Genomic DNA, 26499 nt, shown 5'->3' on the forward strand with positions numbered 1-26499 from the left:
TATAAAGTATTTCCCATGGATTCAAAAAATCAACTTCACAAGTATAATATAAGGTGGCAAGATTAGACAGATGTTAAAACATCTTGGAGTTTTGGTGAACTATAATAGCAACAACATTGTGAAATGCCAGCCAGAAATATGAGTGGGAACTTAAAGAGAGTCATAAATAATATCAAGTAGTAGGAAAGTGATAGTTTTACTGCACTCTGCCCTGGGCAGAATACACTTGTTCATTTCTGGTTTCTACATTTTTTAGGACAAGTTGGAGATTATATAGAGAAGGGATAATCATAACTACGATGAGAAAAAGTCTGGAGACCATGTCAATTGAGGAATGGGATATTTAGCCTGGAGAAGAAAAGTTTTTCTAAAATGGATTAAACTTGATGTTCTCTTTGGCTTCAGAGGGATGAACTAGGAACAATGGGTAAAAGTTGCAAAAAATCAAATTTAGGGGTAAAGCAAGGATACACATTATCATTATTATTATGTAACAGTATTACAAATACTGTCACAATAAGAAAAGAAAAAGGAACTGAAGGAATAAGCATAGATAAAGAGGAAACAAAACTATCACCTTTTGCAGATGGTACTTAGAGAGCCCTAAAGTCTTAATAAAAAGACTAATTGATCCAAAGTTACAGGATATGAAATAAATCCTCACAAATCATCCGCTTTTCTGTATATTAACATCAACATCTGGCAGGAAGGGTAGCTAGGTGACACAGTGGATAGGACACCAGCCCTGAAGTCAGGAGGACCTGAGTTTAAATGTGATCTTGGACACTTAACACTTCCTAGCTGTGTGACCCTGGGCAAGTCACTTAACCCCAATTGTCTCAGCCAAAAAAAAAAAAAAAATCTGGCCAGGAGAGATAGAAAGAAAAATTCCTTTTTCAAAAACTCTTAGGTCTACCTACCAAGATACACATACAAAGGAACGATATGAACATAAATACAAAATACTCTTTACACAAAGATAGATGTGAATAACTGGAGAAATATTAATTGCTTATGGATATGGTGAGACAGGATAATAAAAATGATAATACTACCTAGATTTACTTATTCAGTGACATACTAATTAAACTATCAAAGAATTACTTTATAGAGCTTTAAAAGAATAACAATTCACTTAGAAGATCAAAAAGTAAAAAAAAAATATCAAGGGAATTAATGAAAAAAGTAGGAAGGAATGGAGTCTAGTAGTTAGTACAGATTTGAAACTGTATTACAAACTCATAATCATAAAAACAATTTGATACTAAATAAGATATAGAGAGGCTGATCAGTAGAGCAGATTAGATATATAATAGATAGAAGCAAAGGAATACAGTAGCCCAATGTTTGATAAACCCAAAGATCTCAAGTATTGTATAAAACTCACTATTTGACAAAAGCTCTTGAGAAAACTGGAAAGCAGTCTGGCAGAAACTAAATATAGTCCAACATCTCACACCATATATTAAGACAAGCTCCAAATGGGTACATGATTTACACATAAAGGGTGACATCATAAACAAAATAGAGGAGCATGGAAGAAATTACTTGTCAGATCTATGGATAGGGGAAGAGTTCATGACTAAACAAGAAATAGAGAAATTCACAGAAGGTAAAATAACAATTTTGATTAGATAAATTATATCATTTTTCCACAAACATGATCAATGAAGTTAAAATTAGAAGAGAAGCAGCAAACAAGTAAAAAAAAAAAAAAAAAGTTGCAGCAAGTTTCTCTGGTAGGAATTTCATATATCTTAAGATATATAGGAATGGATTAAAATTTTTAAGAAGAGCCATTACCCAATTAATAAATGGTAAAAATTTGTGAATAAGCAGTTTTCAGGGGAAGACAACTTATCAATTAACATATGAAAACATACTCTAAATTGTGAATAGAGAAATTCAAATTAAAACTTTCAGGTATCACATTTTTCAGATCATCAAAATCAATAAGAAAGGAAAATGACAAATGCTAGAGGAGCTGTAGAAAAATAGATACACGAATTCACTGTTGGGAGTTGTGAACGAGTTCCAATTTGGAATTATGGCCCCAAAGCTATTAAGTTGTACATATCCTTTACCTTATGATACTGCTATTAGATCTATACTCAAAAGAAATATAAAAGGAAGAGGAAAATGAGACATTGTACAAAAATATTTATAGTTGCTATTTTCATGCTCGAACAAAATTGGAAACTGATAAAATGCCCATTAATTGAGGAATGAATGAATGATGGTATATAAATGTGATGAAATACTACTATGCTGTAAAAAATTCTGAAGGGCATAGTTCTAGAGAAACATATAATGATTGTGGGATGTCTTTTAGAGAGAATTCTTCCTCATATAGTGGTTAGATCTGGGATCCCTTCCAATTCTGAGATTAAACGATACTAATAGAGTAGGTTCAATGCCTGAAAAAGATTTGCTCAACACACACACATATACATATGTACATACATATATATGTGTGTATGTGTGTGTACCAGATAGGGGACCATGTCCCTTGGACTTAGGTTTGTTTCAGCACCTTTTTGCTCTCCACTCATTTTCATGAGAGAATAAATATGAATTGAGAAACGAGGGGACCTCAAACTCCAGAGCCCTTGATTTTTTGCTTGAATAATATTCTCTACATGGATGATGACTAGATTTGGTTTATTTGCCATAAATTAAACATAAAAGTTACATAGATGTTATAGGTCTAAACTAGGGGATAGTGTCTAGCGAAGATCCAAGCTTTAGTGACTGAGAAATAGAGTTCAAACAAAATAGAAAATTAACCTGGGCCCTAATTGCAAATGGTACTGCTCTGTGTAACAGTGGATTTGGAACCTTGACAAGGAATATCCTTCTGGAAAGTGGACTTTTTCTAGATAAGATCGATAGAATGACTGCAGATAACTGGGAGGGGGGAAGCATGGAAGAATTTTACCTAGGAAAGATATGTGATGCATTCTGGTTAAGGTTACTCCTTTTTAAAGAGCTGTTTAAAATCTTAGGACTTTAAAATAAAATGGCAAATTTCATTTTTCCTATGACAAAGAGTAACAGGCGCTAAGGGCTCCATTTGAATTCACAAGCTAAAAGCAGAGAAAATAAGATGTAACACAATCTTGTGCCCATTGGGACTATGCCGATCAGAGGAACAATGCTGAGCACTGGCAGCAGTGTCCTGTCTGGGGGGTCTGTGCACCAAGGTCAGCGGGAAGTAGATTTGGGGATTATTGCCAGGTGACATTCATGGCCTTGCAGCTTTAGAAGTGGGAGTTATCCTACCTGCACATATGTGCCCTGGCCATGTGCTCCCTCCATGCATTGCCCTTTCATGAGTGTGCCTTGGACCCTTGCGTTTCTCATACATTTCTCATGCCCTTCTATAGTCTCCCAAGTATGTATTTCTCCCTCCCTGTTCATTACACAGCCCACTATTCCCAGTGATGTGTATTTTGATCACCCCAGGTTTATGAGGGAAATATTTTTTGCTAAATTATGGCTAATAAAGGTAAACTAATTGGTTAGAATTGTGAGCACAGATTTGTGTGGCTTGAACCTGGGGTGGACACAGATGTATAAGTTAATTGGTACTCCAAGGACTCCGTGTAACACTGTATATTATGTATCAGCTTGTCGATGATCACTTTACTAGACTGAGCTTTCCAAAGCAACCAAAAGAGGGAGGGGGGCTCTTGTCTAAACTCTTTGTCCCCTTCTCCCCTCCAGCACTTTGTACACCGCAGCTATTCAATTTCAATTCAGCAGTTACAGTTCCCCCCATGCGAGGTGCTGTATTTGGCAACGGGAATATGAAGACAAAGAGGAGAAGAGATCTTGACCTCACGGAGCTTTCATTCCACTAGGGCACGCACCTCCTACCCAGAGAGTACTGGATAATCTGCGCCCTGTCTACGGAGCTGAGCGCTCCCTCCCTGGTGGGAGTTCTCGCAAGTTCGTCCTCCTCACAGACAGGCGTCGGGCCCGTGCTGGAGGAAGTTCTTGGACAGGATCAGACGTGGTGAGACACTGTGGTTCTTCCTCGGCCTGCCTGAATGAGTAACTATCACATAACGTCGCGCTGTCCACCCAAGAGGAAGGCCGGCACGTTACAGGTGGCGCATGGGAAATGCTGGCCACTGAGACTCTCGGGAGCATCGTCCGGGCTCGGATCCTTCATCTCACTGCATCCTGGGATTTGCAGTCCAGCCCTCCAACCTGTATCCCGAAACCGGAGCGGGAAACCACAACTCCCAGCAGCCTCTTACCTAGGGCATCTTCCGAGCGCATCTTCCTCGCTGGAGGCCAAGAAAGGGACAGCGACCTAGGCGAACGGACTGACCAGAGATCCCGCCTTCCGGAGGCCAGCGGCGCCGCGTGATTGGCTGGATCCTGGGGGGGGAGGAGGAGAGGGAGCGCCGATGGCAGGAGGGGGGCGTGTCTGCGCCTGCGGTTCGGTGGTGGCGCGGCCCGGGCCGGCTCTGAGGTGAGGGTGCGGGATGTCGTGGCGGGCCCCTTTCTGCGGGCTGCGGGCTTGCTGGTGTGCGGGACGTCCCGAGGGCTGGGGGTCGGTCTCTTGTGCCCGCCTGCCTCCGCGCGCGTCGCTGCGCCGTGCGGTGCGGCGGGGATACGCCCCTCTCCTGCCCCCTGCGGGCGGCTCCGGCCTTGGCCGAGGCTGGCGCCGAGCCTGGGGGTAAGGATGGCGGTGGGGATGGGGACGGGACCTAAGAGCGAGCCTGGACTGGGATCCTAGGGGCGGGGCTCACGCACACGTCCTCCCTTCTATCCTCCTCCGGATCCTTGCGGTTGTGCTGAATTTTTGCACTCTGCCATGTCCAGCCCGAGTCCAGAAGCCCCCCTATCCCCTGCTCTGACTGTGCGGGGTAGTCTGCGTCAGGAGGGTCTGGCCGGCACAGTCCCGAGTGTAAGCAGTCCTGCAGATGGACCTGCGCCTGAAACTAGTGACGAAGTGCTTGTAGCCCTGCTCCCGATGCCCCCAAGCTTCGCCCGGCCAGGGTTTTGCTCCTCGAATGTGGTGCCGCGGGTTTGAGGTGTGGGCAGTCTGTGGGGCCTTCCTCTCCTTACCCTGTCCCTTTCCGTGCCACGTGAGGGACCGCTTTGGCTTCTGGGGCTTCATCCTTGTAACATGGTGCCGCAGATGGAGGAGGGATGGTGATGGCTGGGGTCCTAGGGTAAGGAGGATTGAACTACAGAGTGTTTCTGCTTGTAGGGAGCCAGGCTTAATCCTGTCAAACACCTAGCGTTTCACTCGAACCATTTTGGAATAACTGGCATTTCTTCTGAACAGCGGGAGAAGTACCCTCTCTTATGGGCAGAGAGCTGACCTTGGAGCCAGGATGGTCTGGTTCAAACGTCCCTTCTGACACCTATAGCTGTGAGGGCCTAGGCAAGGCAAGTCAGGCTTGGGCAACTGCCTCAGCGATAATTGCAAAGGTGTTGATCTGTATGTTCCTTACCCCAATGAAACCACAAGCCCAGTTTCTCTCTCCTATAATAAGCTCATGGAGCTTATTAGAAATTTTTAGTTCTTTTTTTTTTTTTTTTTTTTTTTAATGAATGAAACAATTGAGATTCAGAAAAGTAAGTGATTTACTCAGGGTCATAAAGCAAAACACAGGATTCCAACCAAGCAGGGCCATTTCTGATTCATGGTAGCTCACAAGACCATAAGGGCCTCAGAGGAGTGGTTAGGCAGCATGTCAGATAACATGGTTCTAAAACATTTTGTCCCTACAGAGTTACTGGCCCTTTGAATTAGATGCTTTCAACCATTAAAAAAAAACTTTGATAAGAGTAATTTTTCTGTCACCTTTTGAAAAATCTTGACAGGGATCACAGGCAACTTCTTTAGTAGCATCAGCAACAGCTGTGGCTGTGGCTAAAGCAGAAATGGAGATGCAGTCCTATTACACAAAGCTCTTGGGAGAGCTGAATGAACAACGCAAGAGGGATTTCTTCTGTGACTGTAGCATCATTGTGGAAGGACGGATCTTCAAAGCCCACCGGAACATTCTCTTTGCCAACAGCGGATACTTTCGAGCTTTGTTGATCCACTATATTCAGGACAGTGGACGGCATAGCACAGCCTCTTTGGATATTGTTACTTCTGAAGCCTTCTCTACTATTCTGGATTTCCTCTATTCCGGAAAATTGGATCTGTGTGGGGAAAATGTAATTGAGGTCATGTCAGCTGCCAGCTATCTACAGATGACTGATGTAGTGAACTTCTGCAAGACTTATATTCGGTCCTCACTTGACATCTGCCGGAAGATGGAGAAGGAAGCTGCGGCAGCAGTGGCCGCTGCAGCAGCTGCTGCTGCTGCTCACCAGACTGATGGCGGGAATTCCGCATCGGGCCGGGAGATGACTTCTTGTGGTCCCAAAAGCCAATGTCCCATGTTAGGGCCCCTGCCAGAAGAAAGAGAAGAAGTTGGGGACTGTTCCAAAGATGCCTCTTGTGAGGATTGTACCAGCTGTCACTCACTGGAACTAGTGGTGAAATGTCCTCCCACTAGTGATTCTGTGGATGACTTCCCTTCTTTACCCAAAGTGTCCGAGCCCAAAGTGGAGTTTGACTCTGATGAAGTGGAGGCTGAAGTTGAAGTTGGTGACCGGCTGCAGCAGTATTCAGCCCCACTGGCCCTGGAACCCTTGGAGGGGGGTCTGCCTGGGAGCCAGGCCTTGGATCTGGCCTGTAATAATTACCACATGAAGCAGTTTTTGGAGGCCCTCTTGCGCAATAGTACAACCCAGAGCAAAGAGGATGCTGCCCACTTTTCTCGAGGTTTTGAGAGTAGACCAGAGGATGCAGGAGTGACCATGAACTCTATGATGGACATCCCAAGTGACTGGTATGGAGAAGATACAGGTGAGATTATCATCTACTTCTGAAAGTCTTTACCATCTCTACCTCTCATTTGGCATTTACCTCCATGTAAATCCATGTATTTGTTATCATCCACAAACATTCTGAGTACCTATGAGAGTGCTAGAGTCATGGATTCAGTCTTATAAATATTTATTGAGTGTCTGCTAAGTGCAAGGCACTGTGATAGGCACTGGAGATACAGAGATAAAAAATGAACTAGTCCTTACCCTAAAGGAGCTTAGCTTCTAGTAGGTAGAAGAAATATGTATACAGATAAGTAAACATTTGGAATGACAGAAGTAACAGTTCAGGATTATTTAGAGCTGGAAGGGGTCTTAAAGATCATTCAATTCAATCTTTTCATCTGATAGATGAAGAAAGTAAATTGAGTCTTGGGAGGGGAAGTGACTTACTTAAAGGTCATTGAATTAGTGCTAATATTGGGACCAGAAGTCTCCATACTCTTTAGAACTGCACCACATTAGCTTCCTCTTTAGGAGCATTTACTTACATACCCTCCATATTATTTTAAAGTATATTTTTACTTATTTCATTAAATATTTCTCCATTAAATGTAAAAACATTTTTACAATCATTAAAAAAAAATTTTTAAGTTCCAAATTTTTTCCCTTCTTCCCATCCCTTCTCCTTCCTTGAAAAGATAAGCAATTTGATAGTGATTATACATGTGAAGTCATGCAAAATATATGTTCATTTAAACCATATTGCAAAGGAAAACATAAAATAAAAAAAAATAAAAATAAAGAGAATAAAAAACAAGTTTCAGTTTGCATTTAGATTCATCAATTTTCTCTCTGGAGGTAGATAACATTTTTCATCATGAATCCTTTGGATCAAAGTAGCTAAATGATAGTTGATCATCCTTACAATGTTCAATGTTACTGTTACTATTTACAGTGTTCTCTGGGTTCTGCTCCCTTCACTTTGCATCAGTTCATATCATGGTTTTTTTGAAACCATCTTGCTCATCATTTCTTATACCACAATAGTCTTCCATCATAACTTGTTCATCCATTCTCCAATTGTTGAGAATCCCCTCAATTTCCATTTCTTTGCCACCACCTTATTCTTGCCACCCATTGAATACCATCCATTGGGATCACTGCAATAACTTTCAAAAAGGTAAGATTATTGATGCTTTCTAGTTCATCCTTCACATGCTGTCAGATTTATGTATTGATCTGATGATAAGATCACTGAACCATTATACATCTAGAAATGACCTTAGAGGTCATTTCATCCAATCCCTTCATGTTACAATCAACCACTAAACATTTAATAAATGTCTACTATGTGCTAGCCACTGTGCTAAATACTGGGGCTATAAAAAGTCTTTGCCTTCAAGGAGTTTATAATCTAATTGGGAGACAACATGCAAAAAATATATACAAAGCAAGTTATAGATATAGGATAAATAGGAAATAATTAACTGAGTAGAAAACACTAAAAATTAAATTGGATTGGGAAAGGCTTCCTGTAAAATGTGGAATTTTAGTTGATCTTAAAGTCAGTAGTTGGAGCAGAGTAAGGAGAGCATTTCAGGCATGAGAGATAGCTGGAGAAAATGCCTGGAGGCAAAAGATAGAGTATTTTGTTTATGGAACAGCTTGGAAGCCAATGTCACTAGATCAAAGAAAATATTGGAAGATGTAACATGTAAGAGGGGGGTAGGTTATAAAAATAGGACTTCGAATACCAAACAGAGTACTTTGATCATGTGTGTGTGTGTCTATGACATGATTGTACTTGTACTTTAGGAAAATAACTGAGCAGAAGAGGTTGGATTAGAGTGAAGAGAGACTTAGATAGAGGCAGGTAGAGCCATCAGCAGGAGATGAATGGTGGCTATGTCATCTCAAGGTGTGGTCTAGAGGTGAAATTGATAGAACTTGGGGAGATTTAAGAGAATAAGGAGTCTAGGATGATTTCTAGGTTGTGAGCCTGAGGGACTGAAAGGATGGTCTTGCCTTCTATAGAAATAGGAAAATTGGAGAGGGAATTGGGGGGAAAGTTAATAAATTTTATTTTGTAAATATTGAATTTAAGATATCCATTGAACATTCAAGTTCGACATGACTAAAAGGCAGATGGAGGTGCAAGTTAAAATGCTAGCAAAAAGGTTGGGACAGGATAAGTAGATTTGAGAATCATCAGTATACACAAGGAATTAAATCCAAGACATTTAGAATGCTTCACAAATTTGCATGTCATAACACAATGTTTGATAAAATAGAAAACTTCAATTTCTTAGGGAAAAATTTCCTATTAAACTGGAGAAGCTGAGAAACTAGAAAATAGTCTGACAGAAATTGAGCTTAAATCAACATTTTATACCACATGCCACAATAAATTCTAAATAGTTATGTGACCTTAATATTAAAAATTATAGTATGAAAATAAAAGATGAATAGATCCTGTACCTCTCACAGCTGTGGATAGAATATATATATATATATATATTTTTTTTTTTTTTGGAGTTAGTGACCAGTTTATTTTTATTTATTTATTATTATTTTTTTTTTTTCCTGAGTCTGGGGTTAAGTGACTTGCCCAGGGTTACACAGCTAGGAAGTGTTAAGTGTCTGAGAGCAGATTTGAACTCCGGTCCTCCTGAATTCAGGGCTGGTGTTCTATCCACTGCGCCACCTAGCTGCCTCCTATTTTTATTTTTGTTCTCAGCAATATTTCATTTTCCCAAAGACATGTAAAGATAGTTTTCAGTATTTATTTTTGTGAGGCTTTTGTGTTCCAAATTTTTCTACCCCACCCCCACCAAGACAGCAAGCAATCTAATATAGGTTAAATATGTGCAATCCTTTTAAACATATTTAGGAGATACATTCTTAACCAAACAAGAAATAAGAGGCAATTACAAAAGTTAAAATGAAATTTTGATTACTTTAAACTGAAAGGCTTCTGCAAGACAGATACATTTAATTGATGCATTTAGGATAAGAAAGGAAGTAAATGGGGGAAAAAAACCTTTTTAAACAATTGATGCATTTAGGATAAAAAGGGAAGTGGTCAAATGGAGAAAAAAAAAGCTTTTTAAACATTTCTCTTATAAAGATATCTGAAATATCTAAACAATGAATAACTACAATCACACATACACATATATATGACTAGTAAAGATTCCCTAGTAAATAACCAAAGAATATGAACAGCTTTCAAAAGAAAAACTTCAAAGAATTCATAAACACCTAAAAAAGTTTGTCATTAATAATAAAAGAAATGTAAATCAAAACAATCCTGAGGTTTAACTACATATGCTGCATATGGACAGAAATGACAATAAATGGCAACAATGTCAGAGGGATTGTGGAAAGAAAGATAAATGCACTAATACATTGTTGGTGGATTTGTGAAATTTTGGAAAGCAATTTGGAATTATGCAAATAAAGTGATTAAAATAAAAAATTTTAAAAAAGACCCTGTTGTTCTCTATTGCCTCCTGAATCAAGTTCAAATTCCTTAGTTGAATTTAATTTGAATTTAGCATTCATAGGTTTATAGATTTAGAGCTGGCAGGGTCCTCAGAACCTTAGACAACACATCTGACCCCCTAATTTTACAGGTGAGGAAACTGAGGCCCCAAATGCTTATGTTGGCTTGCTCAAGATAATGCATATAATAAAAGACAGAATCAGGTTTTGAATTCATGCCCTCTGATTTGAAAGCTAGTGTTTTTTTTACTCTACTATATATCCTATTTCTTCACGCTTGTATTATTTTTCTTTGTGTGTAACACAGTATATTTCCTTTATGTATTTACATAGCATTATATTACTGCTTATGTCTTTCACTATGTTACTGCCTCTGTGCTTTTGCTCATGTGGTTTCCTATGCTGAGAATGTCCTTTTGTACCTCACTTTTGGAAACCCTATCTTATAAAGGCCAACTCAGATTCTTGCACCTCAGTGAAGCCTCTCTTGATGTCCACTCTTAAATCTGTTGATTAATAATGACCTTTCCCTCCTTATCCTTCACATGATATTTTGTACATACATATCTCATGAGTTACTCCTTAATTTGTATGTTTTACACTAAAGTTCTCTGAGGATTCACTGAGGCATGGAGGTGATTAACAAACATTGTGCTAGCCAAAGCACAAGCTCTGGTTGGGTCTACCTTGAAAGCTGGGAAGTTTTTGATTAGGGGCCTGATTCTGGGCTGGGCTGTTGTTTGTTATCTGAGAACCAGCCTAGTTAATGTGACAGCAGCTCATCCCCAAATGATTAGCTTCTATAGGTAATAGATCTTTTTAGCTATGGCCGACATCTACCAAAGTTTGGAGGAGTTATAATCAATGGTGCAAAGAATATCCATACCAATGAAATCACAAATCCCTCCAGTATCTCTGAAGTATTTATGACATATCAAATTCTCCATTAGATTGTAAGATCCCCAAAGGCAAGATTGTGCCTTATCAGAATTTTGTACATTCCCCAGGATCTACAAGGAGTGCTTCACATAGCAGTTACTGCATAAATGTTTGTTGAACTTGCATCATTATAACACTCTCTTCACATGCTCTCAACTAGATCATGTCTTCCATGCAAGCAGGGACTGTGCCTTCCCCTAGCAGACAACAATAAAAGGTTGACTGATGGTTCTTCCCATTTGAGGGAGTTTCTGAACTCTGCTGTTTGCTTTAAGGTCATAATTTACATCATTTAGTAGGGTTGTGAACATTTCTGATATGGCATTTGCAAAGTTTGTCAGGTCATTTCCTGTGAGTGCAAGAAAGGTGGGTGAGCACTGTCTCTCCGCTGTTAGAGTCACTGAAAACTTGAGTCATCCAGTCCAATCCCTTTATTTTTTATGGATGGGGTGAGTAAGATCCAGAGAAAGGAAGGCACTTTTCCAAGGTCACACTCCAAGTAGGCAGGGGCATTGGGTCTCTCTGCTAGTTTGATTTTCTTCCTATTGCACCAGACTGAGTTTGATCTGGTAGTCATCTGAATAGTGAGAGAGTCCCTTTGATCTTACAGCCTTTAGATCAAGAACTAAATGAAACCCATTTTTGAATTGGTGAAGATTATAGACAAGGAACACTACCCAGGAGGACATACTTATTGTAACACTGAAAAAAGAGGCAGCCTGGATAATGGCTAGAGAATTAGCTTTGAGACTAGGAACACTTGGATTCAAGCAAGGCCTACCTTATGGCTGTATGGCCTTGGACAGATCACTTGTAGAAAGCTGTCCAAGACATTAAATTTTAGAAAAGGTGCCAACCAATGTCTGTAGAAGAAATTTCCTTGTTTAAGAGTTGCTTATACTGGTAAAATTACAAATCTAGTTCTCAGGCTCTACTTCAGAAAGAATGTCATGATACTGACCAAAACTATTTCATATATTCTAAAGCTAGGAGGAACACTAGCTGTCATTTAATCTAAGAGTTCATGGAACCACAAAATCCATGGATGGGTGTTCTACGAATTTAGATGGAAAAAAATTACATCTTTGTTTTTAAGATATTTGGTTTCTTTTATAATTACCTGTTTTTTTTTTATTTAAAAAGATAATTCTCGCAATATTTTTTACACAGCATTTAAAGTACTAAACAAAATGCTTTTCGTATGTCATCCCATTTAATTTTCAAAATAACCGTATGAGGTAAGTGCTATTATTATACAAATTTTACAGATGAGAAGACTAAAACTCAGAGAGGTTATATCACTTACTCATAGTCATACAGCTAATAACTAATAAATATATTATAGAATTCTAACTCACATCTTCCTAATTACAAGTCCAGAAATCTATTATATACCATACTGATTCTATCAAATGAATGTAGACATCTACTTTTGCTTACAACATGATTATTATATGGGAGTATATGAATTCCTAAGTACAACAATTCCTTCCCTCATGGTTCTAACAAGGTTAGCAACTAAGTAGAACAACTATGATTTTTTTTTTGTTTTGTTTTTTTGTTTTTTTTATTATATATATATATATTTTATAATATTATCCCTTGTATTCATTTTTCCAAATTACCCCCCCTCCCTCTATTCCCTCCCCCCGACGACAGGCAATACCATACATTTTACATTTGTTACAATATAGTCAAAGTACAATACATGTGTGTGAATATCATTTTCTTGGAACAACTATGATTTAAAAAAAAAAAAAAAAAAAAAAAAAAAAAGATTTTTAGGAGTGTATAAGTTTCACCAAATTGCTAAAGGGATCCATGGCTCAAAAAATAAAAAAAAAATTTAAAAAAATTTAGAATTCCTGATTTTAGTTCAGTCTCTTCATTTTGCAGATGAGGAAACTAAGGTGAGAAGAGTCCTTCCTTTAGCTAAGATCCCACCATTAGTAAATGGCAGAATCAGCATTTGAATCCTGAAGTCCTATGAATTCAGATCCAACCCTCTTTCTACTCTCTCCCATGTGTCCCCATCTTCAATTCTGATCTTGGTCATCAGGAAGCATCCTTGAGGCATTAGGAAGGAACTGTATTTGGCAGAAATTTAATGTGTGAATTTGCCTAACTAGCCATCTGTTAACATTTTAAAAATGCCAAGGCCACTAAACCAGGGATGAAGTTGATAGCTACAAGCTATATCCTGAAGCACTCACACCCTTCTTCTTTGAGGTTACCTGTGGACAGTAGATCACAGCAGGGAGGTTCACAGATTTGCTCTGTGTTCAAGGCCAGAATCATTTGGGAAGGAGAGACTGCATGCCAGGAGACTATCCTTCAAGGCATAGCAGTATCAAACATACAACTAGGTGATCTGATGGAATAGAATGTGGGACCTGAAGTCCGGAAGGCCTGAGTTTGAATCCTATCTTAGAAATATACTAGATGTTTTCTAGCTCCTGATATGTTTTATCTTCTTCTGTCAGAATTTTAATGATCTGAGGGCAAATAGTTCCAGGCTAGGCTTGCTTATATTTGTATTACTTTTGCTGACACATCAGTGCTTAATAAATGCTTATTCTTTTCTCTAGCTATGTGAGCGTAGATGTGTTTTAATTTTAGTATCAGTTTCCTTATCCATAAAATAGGGATAATACTAGTGTCAACCTCATAGGATTATTATAAGGATTGAGATGACATATGTAAAGCACTTTGTAAACTTTAAAATGATATATAAATGTTACACTTAGTAAGTGGTCAAGGCAGATCTCCTGGTTATTATTCTAGAATTCTTTCTACTCTACCACATTTCCTATCATGACTAAGGATGGTGGCTTCTGGGGTGTAAGTTTTACTAATATATGTTATAAGGGAAAGAACCTGGGACTATCTAAATTCTACTTCTGGTTCTATCACTAATTTGCTATATGACCTGGGGAAGTAATAAACATGTCTTCTAAACAAAATTGACAAATGTGATTTTTTTTATATCACTGAAACAATATGGCACTCCTCCAAGAATTTTGAAGGAACTCAAAAGGCAGATTTTGGCTATGTCAGTTAAGATAGTTTTACATTATATTCGTTGGAAAACAACCAAAAGATTGAGCCATCAACAAGGACAAGAGATGCAAAAGAGAAACACTGATTTGGAAAGAAGATAACTGCTTGAGAAGGTGGTAGCTGAAAATGGGATTCAGACTTCTAGACCATGATTTAAATTCTAGGAATGACAGACTTTTGGTCCAGGATGGAATACACCTAACAAAGAAAGGTAAGACTGTATTTATCTTGCATATCTAATCAAAAGCTCTTTAAAACCAGGAAGAAGGAGAAAATGGTTTTGTGTACATCTATCAAGCTAGAAAGTGACTACAGTGAAGGAATACCAATAACAGCTGACACCCAGAAATTCACAGCATTAAAAATCAAAGAAAACCATGACTTCTAGTGTGTAAACACAAATGTCCAAAATTTATCCAGTGAGTAAAAGAAACTGGAGCTTAGAATGTGGGGGGCCAAATTTAACTTCAAATGTATTGGTGATTAATGTGGTCAAATTCATTTTTGTAGTATAGCTTTAGATAACAGAAGATAGGTCAGGCTTTGCAGATGCTGCTCTTGGGAGTAAAACTTGGGCCCGCTGCACACTGACCCACACTACCATTGCTTCCATCAATGTTTTCCAGCTCAGTCATCTATGTCCATGGTCAATCTCATTGTATCCTTCAATTTTCAGTTGATAGTGAATCACTAAATTGAGTTACTTTCCAAGTCTTTGCAGATAAGTTTCTAAAGGTAGAAAATTTTCATGCTCTGAGCACTGAATAGAAGAAATTTTGTTACAAGATATTCTATTTTTCCTAAACACATAGGTCCTGGTACCTTGTCCATGGCAAATACTGGACCCAAGACAAATGGCTCCCATTTGTGGAAGCCATAGAGTGCTTTGAATCCTAGGATGGCAAAACTAATGAGCAGACCATCACAGCTAATACATTAGCACATCTCATACATTTTTAAATTTTGTTTTTGTTTTGTCTTAAATGCCTAACTATGCTTCCTCTGTGTTAGGGAAAGCAACCCTCTTCCACTCTCATTTATTTTCAAACCCTATGATCTTTATGATCTCACTTCCTACAGATCTCTTTGGATTCCATTCTCCTCCTTTTTCTACAAATCTGATTAGTCTACAGAGATCATGTAATGATTGTTAAATAAGAACCACACTATTAAAACTCTCAAAGAAATAGGATAGGTGAAAGAGGGGGGCTAGCATTAAATAGTAAAAAATTATATAGATAAAAATCATATGAGGAAATGTAGGAATCTGAAGGAGAAAGCAAGGTAGGAACCATTTGGATAAAGTCCAGTGGAGGAAAACAGAAATGATTTTGCTTTTGGAGTACCACAGACTGGTCAGTCAATTAGCATTTATTTATTTACATCAATGCACTGTTTAGGTGTTCCATGAACTTGAGTTCCCTAATTTGATCATAATCTTTTGATCTTACACTTCTTCCTCTGCCTTTCAATACCAAACCTGCTTTTTATCTACATCATGACCTCCAGTCCTTGAGCCCCTCAGTGCTCTAATTAGCCATCACCACCTCACCTTACACATACCTATTAACTGCAGTCTCCTCTCCCCACTTGATCCTTGGTAGGCCAGATCTCTTCTTGACTTTTATCATATCATTAAAAGTGCTCTGCTAAACCTCAGCCTTAGATCCCTTTCATCATGTGATGCTACCTTTGCCTCTGTACAAAGGTGAAGAAAATTTAGAAACCCTTCTGACTCATTCCATTACAAATTTGTTGTATAACTTCAACTGGGCCCTCACTACTGCTGTACTCACTAAGCTCCTCTCCATAGCACTTCCAAATCTTTTCTCAAACCTCCATGGCCTCCCAGCCCCCACCTTCTCAGCTTGTTTCATATTTTACTGAAAAAAATTGAGACTATTTGTCATTAATTCCCTCTTTTTCTCTTGTCATTCAGATGAATGACTTCTGCCACTGTCTCCTCCTTTATTTCTGATAAAGTGACTTTTCTCCTTGCCAAAGCAAACTCCTCTACATGCACAAGGAATTCTATTCCATTGCATCTTCTCCAGAAGATCACTCCTCTCTAGTCTCCACTCTTTGACTTATCTGCATTCTCTCCCTGTCTGCTGGTTGCTTCCCTGCTGCCTGCAAACATGCACATATGTCCTTCCTCCTCAGAAAACCCTCACCTGAACCATCCCTCCCCACTAGTTATTGTCCCATCTCTCCTTCCTTTTATGACTGACCTTGAGAAGGCTGTCTACAACAAGTATATTCTCTTCCTTTTCTTACACTCCTTTTAATTCTCTATTTAACTGAAATTTCTCTCATCAAAGTTACCAGTGATCTTTAAATTGGCTAATATAATAGTTTTTTCCACTTTGCCCTCCTTGACTTCTGGCACTGCTCTTCTTGATGCCTCCTTCTCTCTAGGTTTTCAGGACACTACTTTCTTCTGCTTCACATCCTTTCTTGATTCTTCTGTCTCTTTTGCTGGATCTAGAGCACTCCTAATAATAGTTATCCCCAAGGATATGCCCTGAACCCTGTTATCTTCTCCTTCTGGATTGTTTCTCTTGGTGAGGTTCTTAGGGATTCAAATGGCCATCTTTAAACTGAGAACTCTCAAATCAGTTTATCCAGTCCAAATCTCTCTGTTGATCTCTAGCTGTCTACGAGGTATCCCAAATTAGATGTTAGAGATCATAGACTCAACATGTCTAAAACTGAACTCATCTTTCTTTTTCCTTGATTTAATTTTCAGTGATAAATTTTCTTCTCCTACCCACTGAGAAGGCAAGAAAAACAAAGCTCATTACAACTCTGAAGTAAGGCAAAATAAATTCCTGCATTACCTTAAGCCCTGCCTTTCCCCCTCCCCAAGGACTTTGCTATCCAGTGATACTATACTTCTTGCTATTTCTCAAACAAGACATTTTCATCGAGATTTAGGGCATTTTCACTGGCTGTCCTCAATGCCTGAAATGCTTTTCCAGTTCATCTCTACCTATTAGCTTTTCTTGATGAAGAGTTCCCACTAAAATCCCACATTTACAAAAAGCCTTTCCCAATCCCTCTTAATTCTAGTGCTTTGCCCCTGTTGATTATTTCTTATTTATCCTATATATAGCTTGGTTAAACATAGTTTTTTTTTTTTTTTAACATATTGTCTCCCCCATTAGATTTTTAATTCTTCAAGGGCAAGGATTGTATTTTGCCTTTCTTTGGACACCCATTCCTTAGTAAAGTACCTTGCCATATAATAGATATCAATAAACAATAAACATTTATTAAATGCTTATTATCATTAATTTCCTCTTGAGTTTTTTACAAAGCTCAAATTCTTAATTCTCAAATTCTGTCCTTTGAAGCCAAGTAGAAGAAATTAAATCCATTTTCTAAGTAACATATTGTTACTTCTCCTCTAAGCCTTCTCAATCAATAAACCTTTATTAAATATCTACTAGAACCAAGAAAGAATAGTGTTCTGAAAACCTAAAGAAAAGGTGTCAAGAAGAAGAGGAAGAAGAGGGTGATCATCCATAGTAGAGGTTACAGAGAAGCCAAGAGGAGCAAAGAGAGAAAAGGGGCTATTAGATTGGGCAATTTAAAGATCATTGGTAACTTTGAAGAAGCAATTTCAGTTAAATAGGCCATAGAGAGGAGGAAAGGAAGTAGATGGTCTTCTCAAGGAGGTTAGCCACAAAAGGGAGGTGAAATATGGTACAGCAGCTAGTGGGGAGGAATAGTTCAAGTGAGGGTTTTCTGAGGAGGGAGGACATATGTGCACGTTTGCAGGAAGTAGGGAAGCAACCAGCAGACAGGGAGAGAATGCCGATAAGTCAGAGAGTGGAGACAAGAGAGGGGCAATCTGCTGGAGAAGATGCAAAGGAATGGAATTCCTTGTGCATGTAGAGGAGTTTGCCTTGGCTCATCAGTGAAGAAGGAGACAGTGGTGGAAGATGTCAAGGTATTGGGGCTATGCAAGTTGAGGAAGAGGGGATGATAATATAATTATAATAAGGAAGGAGCTCTCAACAAAACGCCAGTTTTTTTCAGTGAAATGTGACACAAGGTTCTCAGCCAAGAGTGGGAGGTGGAAGCGTAAGAAGTTAAGGGAGGATAAAAAAAGTTTGGAGTAAATTTGGGAGGTGTGGAAGAAATGTTTTGCTGCAGTGAGGGTCTGACCTTCATCCCAGTCACACCATGGGCACCCACCATCTTGTCAGTGTCTTCCTATGTGTTGAACAACATCCTCCAGATGTCATGCGACCTGAACTGAGTCCTGCAGAGCTAAGCAGAACTCTCTTCTCACATTCAAGACCTTTCTTTTTGTGTAGCTAAAGTGGTTTAGCTTTTTGGAACTCCATTTCATCCTGTGGACTAGTAATGAACTTGCAGTTCATTAGAACTCACAAGTCTTGTTCAAATGAGCTCTCTAGCTTCAAACCTGTGAAGTTTTTCTTTTAACCTAAATGTAAGATTTTAAATTTATCTTGATTAAGTTTTATTTTACTTTCCAATCCATTGAGGTCTTTTTAGATTCTAATTCTTGCATGTACTGTGTAGTCAGAGATTATGATGCACACACAAATGACTCTAATATACAGAAATTTAGCTGGAACCATGGTACATTGGAAAGTGAAGTAAATGTATCAGAAGATAGGTTTGAATCCCACCTTTCATTTGCTAGCTTTGTGTCCTTTCTCATCTCTAAAATGTGAGTTAGATTAAATGTTAATTCTAAAGTCATATGTTCCTAAATACGTTAAGAACATAAAACATTGCTATGAAGGGATCCAAGGTAGAAAAAGACTGTATTACACATTTCTAGATCACTTCAAAGTTTACAAAGTATTTTCCTTACAATGATCTTTGGAGGTTGGTTATTTCATGTTACTTATGAGGAAACTGAGGTGCAGAGAGATTAAGTGCCTTGCCTATGGCAATATAGCTAGTTATGTCAGAGGCTAATTTTAAAGCCAGATTTTCCTGATTCAGTCTAGTGTTTTTCCTACAATACCACCCCTGAACTAGAGTATTCTAATATTACCACATCCATGTCTGTTCTCAAGCTGATCTGGAAACAGTATACTAAAGTGATGTTTCCTTTTGAATTTGTAGAAATTGTATAAATTACTATATCTTTTAAATAAATTGTGTTTACATAGAAGTATGTAAACCATATAGTCTGGCCAGAGCAGTCTTCTTGCTGTTCCTTCCTCATGATACTTCATGTCCCATGTCCATGCTTTTGCAGTAGCTATTCCCTCATGCCTAGAATGCTCTCCCTCCTCACTTCTATCTCCTAAAGTCAATTTGAGCACTACTTCCTACTTACAACCTTTCCTAGTTTTCCCAGTGCTAATGTCCTGTTTTCAAACTACCCTGTGTTTATTCTATATCTATCTATCTCTCTATACTTTATCTCCCTTTTTATATTTAAGCTCCTTGAGAGCATAGATTGCTTTATTTTCATTTTAGAATTCTTAGTACTAAACAACATGCTTGGCACATTATTAACTTAGTAAGTGCTTATTGATTTATTTATCTCTTATGGATAAATCAATTCCCTCTAATTGTACCTCAGTTTGCTTATTTGTAAAATGAAAGGTTGGCTTTCATGATCTCACCTTCCTTTGAGATATAAAGAAGAGAGGGGAAGGGAACAAACATTTACTAAATATGTTATGTGCCAGGCACTATGCTCAGTGCTTTACAAATGTTATTTCATTTGATGCTGGTACTATTATTATCCCCATTTTACAGTTGAGGAAACTGAGATAGTCAAAGATTGATAGAATTGCCCAGGATCATATAGCTAGTAAGTGAAAGAGGCAGGATTTAAACTCAGGTCTTCCTGACTCCAAGTCCAGTGCTTTCATCCACTGTGCTACATACCTATCTAGGAAGGAAGGAAGGAAGGGTATAATTTATTTAGTGTCTACTAAGTGCCAGGCACCATGCTAAGTATTTTATAATTTATAAGATTTATGAAATGATAGAATTCCTATTTTCTTGCCTATAGGCAAACTACTGAAACTCCCACAGCCTTTTCCTCATCTGTAAAATGGGGAAAATTACACTTGGGATTTTGAATTGACAGGGACTTTAAAAATCGCTCAATCCCACCTGTCCATTTTACTGATGAGGAAAAAGTGATGTGACTTAAATAAAGTCACACTTATCATAAATAGCAAAACTGAAATTTTGCCCTTTAGAGAGGGCAGAGGATTACAGAAACATAAACTGTGACATTCTTACATGTACAATTTCCCAGCCCTATATCTGTGTAATTCAACTGTTTGCTGCTTCTGCTTATATTATAGAGCAGTTAAACCATTAATTTGCTTTTCAAGGTGATGTGCTGGTGGTTCCCATCAAACTCCACAAGTGCCCTTTCTGCCCATACACAGCCAAGCAAAAGGGCATCCTCAAACGGCACATCCGTTCCCACACCGGTGAGAGACCCTATCCCTGTGACACCTGTGGCAAGAGGTTCACACGTCAGGAGCACCTGCGGAGCCATTCCCTGAGTGTGAGTCTTGGGGTGCCCCTCCTTCCTGCAGGGATGGGTGGGCCCAGGGCCATCTGATATGGGGCAGCAGCATTCTGGATGTTGTCTTTGGGACCCACTGTTTGATGGCTACCAGTGTCTGGCACCAAGAATCCAGCTACCCTAGGTCAAGCTTTGAGGAACACTTTTTTGGAGGGAAATTGATGAGATGGCAGAGCCCATGGTAAGTGCTTAATAAATGCTTGTTGACTTGATAAGATAAAGCTAAAGGTTGTCTAGAGGTAAGGGAACCAGGATGGTGAAGGAACTGAAAATACTCTTTTTCTATGGGAATTAGATGAAAGAAATGGGGAATTTACCCTGAGAAGATTTGGTGAGGGCATCCTGATTACCTTTAAATATATTGGCTGGATTGGCCACTTATTGGGAATGTTGTAGGGAAGATTCCTACTTCTAGTAGGAATTGGCCTGGAGGCTCTCTGAAATCCCTTTTAACTTTGAAAGTCTGCTATTCTTCCATTCTTTTTTCTCTTGACTCTCAGTTCATCTTATAACTCCCTTAGTTTATTAAATGTAGATTCTGTTGCCTAATGGATGTAAAATATAGATTCTGATAGAATTGGGCTGGGGATGACTTTCACCTTAAAGATCAAAGGATAATAGATCTGGAGATGGAAGGGATCTTTGAAATCATCTATCCAACACCTTCATTTTACAGATGAAGGAACCCAAGAAAGAGAAACTAAAAGATTTGCCCAACATGCCTTAGCTTAACAGTGCTGGAGACATAGTAAGTTCTTAATAAATGCTTGTTGATTTGACTCCTGTTCCCAACATCCTGACACATGATGTCAGAGCTCTAGCTTACATTTGGAGTGGGGGGAAGAGGAGACTTGGGGGTGAAGGGGAGAACTAAGTCTAAGTAAGATAGTTCCCTCAGCAGAGACAGAACAAAGCAGATATATGGTCCAGGAAACTCTTCCCCTCTCAGTGCTTTTCCATGTTTGTTTGGTTTTTGTCAGCAGGTGGTTTTGATCTTTCTTTGTAACTTGTCAAAAACACAGCTAAATTTTCTTAATTTCTAAATTATCATCAAAAACACAGCTAAATTTTCTTAATTTCTAAATTATCAATAACAGTAAAACAGTATGATGTAGTAGAGGCAGGAAGACCTGGGTTCAAATTCTGCCTCTGACACATTCTGGCTGTGTAACCTTTTACAAGTTACAATCTTTCCGTGTCCCAGACAACTAACACTAAATTGTAGAGAAGGGGTTAAGTCACATTGGAGAGAGTTTATTAATCTGGGAGTTCTCATCTTCATTTTTTTCCTTAATAGTATTTTCTCCCCAGTTACATGTAAAGATATTTTTAAACATTCATTTTGTAAGATTTTGAGTTTCAATTTTTTTCTCCCTCATTCCATTCCCTTCCCCTTCCCTAAGAGAGCAAACAATGTGACATAGTAATTCATATATAATTCTTTTAAACGTATTTCCATATTAGTCATGTTGTAAAAGAAAAAAATATTAACTAACGGAAAAAGCTACAAAAAAGAAAAAAATTAACGAACAAAAAAGAGTGCTTTAATCTGCATTCAGTCTCCATAATTCTTTCTTTGGATATGGATAGCATTTTCCAGTGAAATTATAGGTCTAGTCTCTATCCCAATAATAGTCATAACAATAATGAGCAGTATCTCATTTGATCCTCACAATAACCTGAGGAGGTGGCTGCTATTATTGTCCCTATTTTACAAACGAAGAAACAGAGGCTGAGAGACAGTAAATAAGTTGTCCAGAGTCTGAGGGGGGATTTGAAGCCAGGTCTTTCTTGATTCTAAGTCTAATGCTTTCTACCACACAGCCTCTCCAATCACAATATTTATGGGTTATAAAATGGCGTGGTGAAGGTCCTTCTTCTCCTCCTCCTTTTCCTTCTCCTCCTGATTGTGCCTCAGTAAGATCAGAGTTCTCCGTTACCTGGCAAAGGCCGTGTCAGTGGAACCTGAGATTTGGTAAATCCCAGTAATCTAGAAGTGCTGAGTAATAATATTATAAATATAAAATATCTATTATGTGTATATGATAACAATGACATTAATAACCGCCCTTTATATGGGCCTTAAGGCTTGCAAAGCATCTTCCAGCTGGCCCCTTTGGTCTGTTTCTGAAGCTGAATCTGGCTGGGTGTGGAGAGCCTCACTCCCGGAGGGCTGCTCACAAGACCCATGCTGGGCCTGGGGTCCGCATCGGGGGAGGAGCCCAGCATTGTGGCTCTCCGTTGTCCCGATCTCAGAGCTTGAAGCTTGTTTCGTGTCTCGGGGAGCTCCGCCCCGCCGCCCTTCACCACTGGGCTCTCCCCTCTCTTCACTGGGGAATTCTGTTCCTTGTTTCAGGTCCATCGCTCCAACCGACCGATCATTTGCAAGGGGTGCCGGCGGACCTTCACCAGCAGTCTGTCCCAGGGGCTGCGGCGGTTTGGTTTATGTGATAGCTGCACGTGCATTACGAATCCCCAGGATGACCCAGCGCCCGTCAGCCTGAGCCAGGTGGAGGCGCCCTCCGAGGCTCAGGAGAAGGGCGATCCGGACAGCGACTGGCCCATATATGTGGAGTCCGGGGAAGACAATGACCCTGCCCGGGATGATGCTGACGATAAGCAGCAGCTGCATCGGAGCCTTCTGGACCGAGAGGCGCTGATGTAGCAAGAAGCGGCGAAGGAGGAGGATTGGTAGAGCCCCTCTCCCCACCGGGCATCCTGTGATGGTTCAAAACCATGCATGGGCTCGGTCTGATGGAACCTCAAGAGGATTTTTTTAAAACAATGACTCCAACAATGACTCCCTTTACATTTTTTGATAAACACAAGGCAGGGGGTTGGCTTTTTGTGATTCTGAAATGTTTTTTCACTTCTCAGTGCTGTGCACTCTAACTTTGAGGTATTTCTGTCAGCCACTTCCTCCTCCTGGTCAGAATGTGGCTGTTTTTCAGATCTCTTTTTTCACTGCTGTATTTTGGAATCCCGACTAGGAGAGACGGTGGTTCTCCTAGGAGGTAGGAAAGAGTTTTCTTATTTGTTTTCTTAGCTCCCAGAACCTCTGATCCTTCCTCTCTTATATATACATGTGAACACACACTTACACCGGGCCTCCCCCTGCCACACACTCATTTTAATCCTACAATTACTACACTTTTTCTGAGAAAACATGGCTAAGGGAACATTTTGCTTTGACCTCATTTGGATTTTAGCCAAACTGTTCAGATGTGACTTCCTTTTTGCTGATGCCTCCATCAAATAGTAGTGCTTTCAATTCAGACACTGCAAATTCTAAATTTTGTTTTAGAGCAAGGGTTAAAATGATCAGTTAATTTTGGAAACCAGTAGAACACTTGGATGTAAAATCAGATGTCTATCTGTAGGTGATGGATGAGGAAGCCATGTTCCATCTAAGTCTCCTCCCAACTCCAAGATTCTAGGGTTCTGTGATTCTCAGATTTGGAGGTTCTAAGATGCCACCATGTTAAGGCCCTAGTATTCCATTTTCCCAAAGTTCCAGAGGAATCTAAAATTCTAGGACTCAGATTCTATAATATGGTGATTAGGTAGGCAAACATGGAAAATATAAAAAATACTGGTACACAGAAAGCAATTCTCAAGAACAAATCAAAGGGCTCTTCTCTCTCTAAGGATAAATTATAAAGTAAGCGTTATGGAGAGATCAGCAGAGCCCCTGCAGTCAGTCTTTCATAGAATTTAAACCTGAATTCGATTTTAAAGATCATCAATTCCAAGCCCCTCATTTTGCAGATTAAGAAACTGAGGCCTTAAAAGGCTAAATGATTTGTCCCAAATCACAAAACTAATCAATGATAAATCACACAACTTTCAGCCTTTGATATATAGTGGCACCATGCACATAGCACCTATTTTGTAATTCTGAAACATAAAGGATCATAGATTTAGAGTCCATTTTACTGATCAAGAATAGAAAAAAACAGAGAACAGAAATTACCCAAGGTTTCCAGAGATTCAAACCCAAAGGTTCTTGATTCAAAACCTAGCTTTCTTCCCTTTGAATTGTGTGCCATTCAGGCTATTGTCACAGGAGCCAAGATATTAACCTGAGTTCCTTTTCTAACTTCTACTTCAAGGCTCTATTGCTATGTAAGAATAGAAATATAGCTGCAACAGAAATTTCATGGGTTTTACTTAAATACAGAATATTAAAAACAAAGTATAAACTTTTAAAAAGCAAGTTTTAGTGCCAACATAGGCTAGTAGTAATTGAGATTTTCAAAGGTTCCATAAGGGAGATAGGGTAGTGTCCAGGGAAAAGAGAAATGTTTGTGATAGCCCTGGTAGTAGGCTACTCTCTTTGCAGTCTTCTTGGTTATTCTGGTAAATGTGGCTATTTAAAAGATGAAGGAAATCTTGGGTGATAAGGCTTTCTTTAATAATTGTGTCCCCTGGTTAAATTTATATTGTGATCTCATTGTCTGCCTTTTCTTGAAGTACGAATGTGTTCTCCTGAAGGTAGTATAGTTACTTTGTTTTCTGCCTTTTGAGAAAAACAAAAACAAAACAAAAAAAAAAACACCTAACTGTATGCCTTATGGAATTAGCTAGGGGTCTAGAAATGATTTATGGCTAAATTACTTTGAACTAGCAAGTTACTACAAAAGGGTAATATGATACGGGCTTAAATAGCTAGCCAAAGAGCCAGCCAGAGTTATGGCTGTTGGGAGAAAGTTTACAGCTGTTGGAAGAAAGTTTATAGCTGTTGGAATAAGGTTTACTATTAAAAAATGAACCAATACTAGAAACATTTTCCTTTATATATATATATATATATATATATATATATATATATATATATATAAAATAAGAGATAAGTCTTCCCTGTTGTTTTAAAGGAGTATTTTAGTAAGACAGAAGTTCTAAACTGGTGGTGTTGGAGGGATACAAAGAAAGCAGTTTTCAATGTTGAAACTTAAACCCTTAAACTCTTTAAATGTTTGAGACTCTTCTACCTTAACACTTCAGTTTTTGCGCCGACATTGGCCTATAATAAGATCACAATCTTAGAACCTGTCTGTATTCCTGAGCATAAAGACATAAATGCCTACTGGGGACTTCTCTGTAAGAGCCATTAGGATGGATATGCTAGAAAAGGAAGAATGTCAGCATTTCAGTCTTTTCAATATCCTGAATTCCACCTTCAGAATCAGAATGCTTCACAGACCCTCCCCAATTCTACTCTTCCAAAGCTTTGGAAAGTGGTTGGCTCCTCTTTTTCCAAAGATACAGATGGTAGGTAACTAGTCCAAGTTCATTTCAGGTGAAGAAATAGAATTGAAGAAATCTTGGCTTTGAGGTATGTTCTCAGACAGCAAATGGATCATTACTGAATTTGAAAGCAGAATGGCTAAGGGAAAATGAGATGTGAAATTTCATTCTTGAAAGATTTCCCTAGGACAGAGATTTTTTTCCACAATAATGTTTCAGCCTGTTATGGTCACAGATGGCCTATTATTTCCCCTTCATCTCAATTCTGGAGAGCAGTATTCTCACTAAAAGCACTGGCATTTGTAATTATACTCAGCTCACTGGGTTCTGTCACCTTGCTGGAGGTGTGTTTTTTT

At 38.9% G+C, this 26499-nt stretch overlaps 1 protein-coding gene across 2 annotated transcripts; it reads left to right on the plus strand.

The window, feature by feature from the left end:
* Positions 1 to 2162: 2162 nt before the first annotated feature.
* ZBTB8B (zinc finger and BTB domain containing 8B) lies at positions 2163 to 23690 on the plus strand. 2 transcript variants are annotated; one of them, XM_074305369.1, is made up of 4 exons: positions 2163 to 4483; positions 5848 to 6886; positions 20697 to 20875; positions 23253 to 23690. In XM_074305369.1, exons 2-4 carry the CDS (start codon positions 5908 to 5910, stop codon positions 23559 to 23561), a joined length of 1467 nt encoding a protein of 488 aa, XP_074161470.1. In that variant the 5' UTR covers positions 2163 to 4483; positions 5848 to 5907; the 3' UTR covers positions 23562 to 23690. The 2 variants fall into 2 exon arrangements, with proteins under 2 accessions (XP_074161470.1, XP_074161471.1); XM_074305370.1 differs by lacking the exon at positions 2163 to 4483 and adding an exon at positions 21573 to 21644 and having other exon boundaries at positions 4737 to 6886; positions 23253 to 23356.
* The last annotated feature ends 2809 nt before the right edge of the window (positions 23691 to 26499 follow it).

The sequence above is a fragment of the Sminthopsis crassicaudata genome, chromosome 3 (genome assembly GCF_048593235.1).
Source record: "Sminthopsis crassicaudata isolate SCR6 chromosome 3, ASM4859323v1, whole genome shotgun sequence".
NCBI lineage: Eukaryota > Metazoa > Chordata > Mammalia > Dasyuromorphia > Dasyuridae > Sminthopsis > Sminthopsis crassicaudata.

Bases quoted from the DNA above. Each gene is read 5' to 3' on its own strand.
- ZBTB8B (XM_074305369.1), top strand. From the start codon at position 5,908: ATGGAGATGCAGTCCTATTACACAAAGCTCTTGGGAGAGCTGAATGAA. The intron at 6,887-20,696 runs GTGAGATTATCA...TTGCTTTTCAAG, and splicing joins CTGGTATGGAGAAGATACAG to GTGATGTGCTGGTGGTTCCC. The intron at 20,876-23,252 runs GTGAGTCTTGGG...TCCTTGTTTCAG, and splicing joins TGCGGAGCCATTCCCTGAGT to GTCCATCGCTCCAACCGACC.